Source organism: Palaemon carinicauda, chromosome 39 (genome assembly GCF_036898095.1).
Source record: "Palaemon carinicauda isolate YSFRI2023 chromosome 39, ASM3689809v2, whole genome shotgun sequence".
In the NCBI taxonomy this organism is placed as follows: Eukaryota; Metazoa; Arthropoda; class Malacostraca; order Decapoda; family Palaemonidae; genus Palaemon; species Palaemon carinicauda.
The window spans coordinates 12,567,913-12,572,912 of record NC_090763.1 but is presented as its reverse complement, the minus strand read 5'-3'; the positions used below and the strand labels follow the sequence as shown (position 1 = coordinate 12,572,912).

General features: G+C 35.5%; 1 protein-coding gene across 2 annotated transcripts in view; it reads right to left on the bottom strand.

Annotated features, from left to right (window-relative positions):
* Position 1: 1 nt before the first annotated feature.
* The window catches only part of LOC137631008 (G2/mitotic-specific cyclin-B-like), a 25,974-nt gene continuing 20,975 nt past the window's right edge, over positions 2-5,000 (bottom strand). The window contains exons 6-9 of one of the 2 annotated variants that reach the window (XM_068362549.1): positions 4,100-4,264; positions 1,211-1,377; positions 1,049-1,127; positions 2-395 (exon numbers count right to left, since the gene is read on the bottom strand). In XM_068362549.1, coding sequence (XP_068218650.1) covers positions 150-395; positions 1,049-1,127; positions 1,211-1,377; positions 4,100-4,264 — 657 coding nt within the window. In that variant the 3' untranslated portion in view covers positions 2-149. The remainder of the gene's footprint in view (positions 396-1,048; positions 1,128-1,210; positions 1,378-4,099; positions 4,265-5,000) is intronic. The other variant, XM_068362550.1, reaches the window with a different exon arrangement.

Sequence of the window (5,000 nt, the reverse complement as noted above, 5' to 3'; positions counted from 1 at the left end):
GCCTGTCTTAAATACTTTAATTACCACAGCTAATACTGTCATTAGATTAAAACATAGAATAAGAATAACATTCTTAGTTCTAGACACCTAAAAAAAATGCTCTGAGTGGATCGCTGAGTTGTAGTCTTACGTTAGACCACTATTAAACATTACTCTATGTCTTCGATATCTGTATCAGTGACGTCAAGTTCAGTCTCATCTTCCAGATCATCCATGACTCCATTATTATTACTATGATGAGATTGTTGATCTCTGATGATTATATTAACATCTCTGAAAGAGATCAGTGTCGCTCTGACCTGATCTATGATGAGGAGAATCTTGTCCGGTTGAAGCATCGGGAGAATGTCGAGTCCGCTCCGGCGAGATTTGTTCAGGTATTTTTCCGCTGAGCCCTGTGGCATTAGAGGATTATTTAAGTTTTTTTTTTTTCCAAAAATGTGAATAGTATCTAAATAATAAAAACAGTGATAGCAATTAAATTATCCGATTTGATAATGGATAAAAAGCAAGACTGCTTTGAAATTTGACTGCATTTTTTCTAATTAAATTCTCTTGATTTAGCAATGGATGAAAAGAATTTAGACTGCTTTGTAATGTGACTTTTCATTATCAGGGAGAGGAAAATGTTGAATAGCAAAAATTATTACAATAGCTACATCAGAGGGGCTAAAAAAATATTGAATATGGCCAAAATATGATCACATTCTAAGTTATGAAAATTTTATTTCAAGTATGATCGAAGTAAGAATAGGCAGAATATAAATGAGTGATGTCCTAGTGAAATGTCAGAAAAATTCTTGCTATATGAAAAAAAAAATCTACAAGATAAAAAAAAATATATTAACCAAGACAAATTATATTAGGTCAAGGGGAAGCTAAAAAAATGAAGTTTAGCTCAATTCATTGAACCAAGATGAAAATAGTCAACGAAACTAAAACCTAGCTCAAGGGGAAGCAAGAAAAAGTTTAGCTCAATTCAATAATAAAAAAAGGAGCCATTCCCTATTTTGAAAAAAAAAAAAGATAGAAAGGAAATTGAACTCGCCTGAAACGGATTATGTTTTCGATTTGAGACTGCTTCCAGCATGCGTAGACTGGTAGAGACGACTACATCTTCATCCAAACTGTAAAAGGATACAGTTTAGGTTCAACTAGCCTGTAGATAAAACTCCCACTTCATCTATACTCTTGTGAATAAAAAACATACCCGAAGAATGCAGGGATGAGGGTGCAAACCACATTGCTTGCCATAGCGCTGTAGGTTATTCTGAGAGAACCGAACAGAGCTGCTGCAGCCAGGAGCGATGGTCTGGTTTCCATAGGCCATACTTCAACCAGCACTGTCTCCATCAGGAAGTTCGCACAATCCAGCACCTACAGAAGGCACAGTCTGTGTGGTTAGCAAGCTCAATCTTTCAAAAAGTTGCCAAGAAACTGGAGATTGTACCCCATTTTTTATTATTCTTAAACTTCTCGTAGTATATTTCCTTTCCTAACCGAGCTCTTTTCCCTGTTGGAGCCCTTAGGTTTATAGCATCCTGCTTTTCCAACTATGGTTGTAGTTTAGCAAGTAATAATAATAATAATAATAATAATAATAATAATAATAATAATAATAATAATAAATAATAATTCCCTTTTCTCACTGAGCTATTTTCCCTGTTGGAGCCCTTGGGCTTATAATATCATGCTTTTCCAACTAAGGTTGTAGCTTAGGAAGTAATAATAATAATAATAATAATAATAATAATAATATAAACTCCTTCATGTGGGATACATACCCCTATTGCACCCTGCATAACATTACTCTTCCGGTATGCACAATTGGTATAAAAAGTAAAGTATTTAATTATACAGTTATATTAAATTAGCAATTGTCCAACGAACCAGTACATGACTAGAATGGGCAAGAAATGCCGAGATACAAATCTACTGTAAACTAGAGCATGACCAAACCATAAACATCTGTTGTGACTTTGGTCATAATTACGGGAAACTTATACAGCATGCGAGTGCGTTTGGACGATCTACTATGGGCTGTTATTAGGTCCGTATTCATCTCTGATTTCTACAGCTTTAATTTACTTTTCTTTATTGAAAAAGAAGTTTCGAAAACCAATTGTTTATTTCGAATTGTTATCAAAGATCCATTTTCTGATTCCCACCACAGCTTGTCAAACGTGGTTGCTACGTTAATACAGTAATTACATATTCACAGTATTTGAAAACTGTAAACATACACTGTAAACAGATACATTAGCTTGAGGGATTTAAAGTCCGTGATGTAATGTATACATAACTATTACCAAAGTTAGAGTGTACAGGTTTGAAAAAACGGAAATTTGTCTTTGCAGAATAAACCGATGAAATCTAGAAACAAGTTAAGTTTGCGTGGTCTTCTTTCTGGTCCCACCTGACACTTATGTGTGTCATGATAGACCCTCCTTTGAGAGAGAAAGAAAAAAAGACATTTTGTTTAAAGTAACATCCACTGTGTAGCATTCTAAAGAGACTAGTGAAAAAGATTGATGAAAAACAGAGATGAACAAGCACGATTTCGAAAAGGTAGAAGTTGCACTGACCACATTTTTATTTCAAGACATGTTGCACAGCAATACGTAGAATATAAAAATTAACTATGGATAGCATTTGTGGACTATGAAAAAGCTTTTGATAGTGTCCACTGGCTAATTTTGTGGAGTCCTGCGTTATTATGGTGTTCCTCTTAAATACATAAATTTGATTAATTCTGTTCATGAGTAAAACAAGTGCAAAGTTAATGTTAATAGAGTCCTATCAGATGAATTTCCAGTGAACAGTGGTGAACGCCAAGGGAATGTGTTGTTACCTTATGTTTATCCTTTTCATGGATTTTATAACACACAGAACAGCTGGGACAAGGCCAATACAAAGACAAAGGCAAAATTAAGTAAAATTTGGAAATTAAATCGCCTAAAATTACATATAAAAATTAAGCTATATCAGTTTACTGAGATCGGTGTTACTGTATGGACAAGAGTCGTGGTAGTAGGTAGTAGGTTGGCCAGGGCACCAGCCACCCGTTGAGATACTACCGCTAGAGAGTTATGGGGTCCATTGACTGGCCAGACAGTACTGCATTGGATCCTACTCTCTGGTTACGGTTCTTTTCCTTTGCCTACACATACACCGAATAGTCTGGCCTATTCTTTACAGATTCTCCTCTGTCCTCATTCACTTGACAACACTGAGATAACCAAACAATTTTTTCTTCAGCAAAGGAGTTAACTTCTGCACTGTAATTGTCCAGTGGCTACTTTCCTCTTGGTAAGGGTAGAAGAGACTCTTTAGCTATGGTAAGCAGCTCTTCTAGGAGAAGAACACTCCAAAATCAAACCATCGTTCTCTAGCCTTAGGTAGTGCCATAGCCTCTGTACCATGGTCTTCCACTGTCTTTGGTTAGAGTTCTCTTGCTTGAGGGCACACGCGGTCACACTATTTTATCCACTTTTTCTTCCTCTTGTTTTGTTAAAGTTTTCATAGTTTATATAGGAAATATTTATTTAAATGTCATTGTTCTTAAAATATATTATTTATTCTTGTTTCCTTTCCTGACTGGGCTATTTTCCCTGTTGGGGCCTTTGGGCTTATAGCATCCTGCTTTTCCAACTAGGGTTGTAGCTTAGCAAGTAATAATAATAATAATAATATGACAATGAAACAATATCCAACAGCTTTTGTAGATTTGAGAAAAAAGTCCTCGGAAGAATATTGGAAGTTAAATGGCATGGCAGGATTAGAAATGGAACTATAAGAGATTACTAGAGAACCATGTGTGGCTGAAATCGTGGTGAGTGGTATATGGAGATGTTTGGGTAAGCTCTTTGCACTTCAAGAGGTTAGTTCACCAAACTTACAACTGAGCTCCACAAGGCACTAGAAGAGTTGGAAGTCGCAGGTCTACATGGCTGAGGACTATGAAGTGTGAAGTAGAAGCAGCTTGGACAAAATATCTTTAACAATTCACTCTTAAATACGAATTTTAAATTACTGGAATTAATATTTAAATTTAAATCTATCTATAGAATATTTAATAAAAAACTGATTACTGCCTTACCCTCTTATCGTCGTAATTGCAAGTTAAATAAGCGAAGTACTCCAAAAACGTAGACGGATCAATGGAGATCAAGTTGAAGTTCAAGACAACCAAAACTTCTCTTTCCATTGCAAGGAACTCTTGCAATGTATATGAGTTTAGAGTCAATCCCAGAAGTTCAGAGGCCTTTAAAAAGAGAGAATTAGTTAATTACACTTCATTTCAATGAAGATTAACCACTCTGATGTGGAATTTAACTACAATGGAAGAATAGTTAGAAAAACTTATTTCATAATTGGCACTAAACATAGCTCTAGGGTCTAGGCCAAGTCAACTTAGTCCAACACCGACGAGCTGAATATGGAATAAGCACGTTAATATTTGTCTTACTGCGATGATAATTTACATAATTTTAACGCATAAAGTGAGAAAGACAGCCTGTAATTTAAATATTGACTAATAACTTGATGGTTTGCATCTAGTAGAAGGTCCAGTGGCGTTACTGCTCAACACTACTCATTTATAAAAACCTATTTCAACTGCCTGTAGGCCTAACAGTGGATGGAAAGTTCACCCAAGTTTGTTCATTTAAATGACACCTGAAAGTGATTGCTTACTACAGACAGGACCCCGATTGTGCAAGGTTTTATGAAACATCCAATTGCAATCAACTACAAAGGACAATCTCTAACAACGGATTATTTTTATTTAACGTAGCCTCTGTATCATGGAGTTCCACTGTCCTGGGTTAGAGTTCTCTTACTTGAGGGTACTCTCGGGCACACTGTTCTGATTTCTCTTCCTCTTGTTTTGTTAAATTTATTATAGTTTATATAGGAGATATTAACTTTAATGTTGTTACTCTTAGAATATTTGATTTATCCTTGTTTCCTACCATCACTGGGCTGCTTTCCTTATTGGA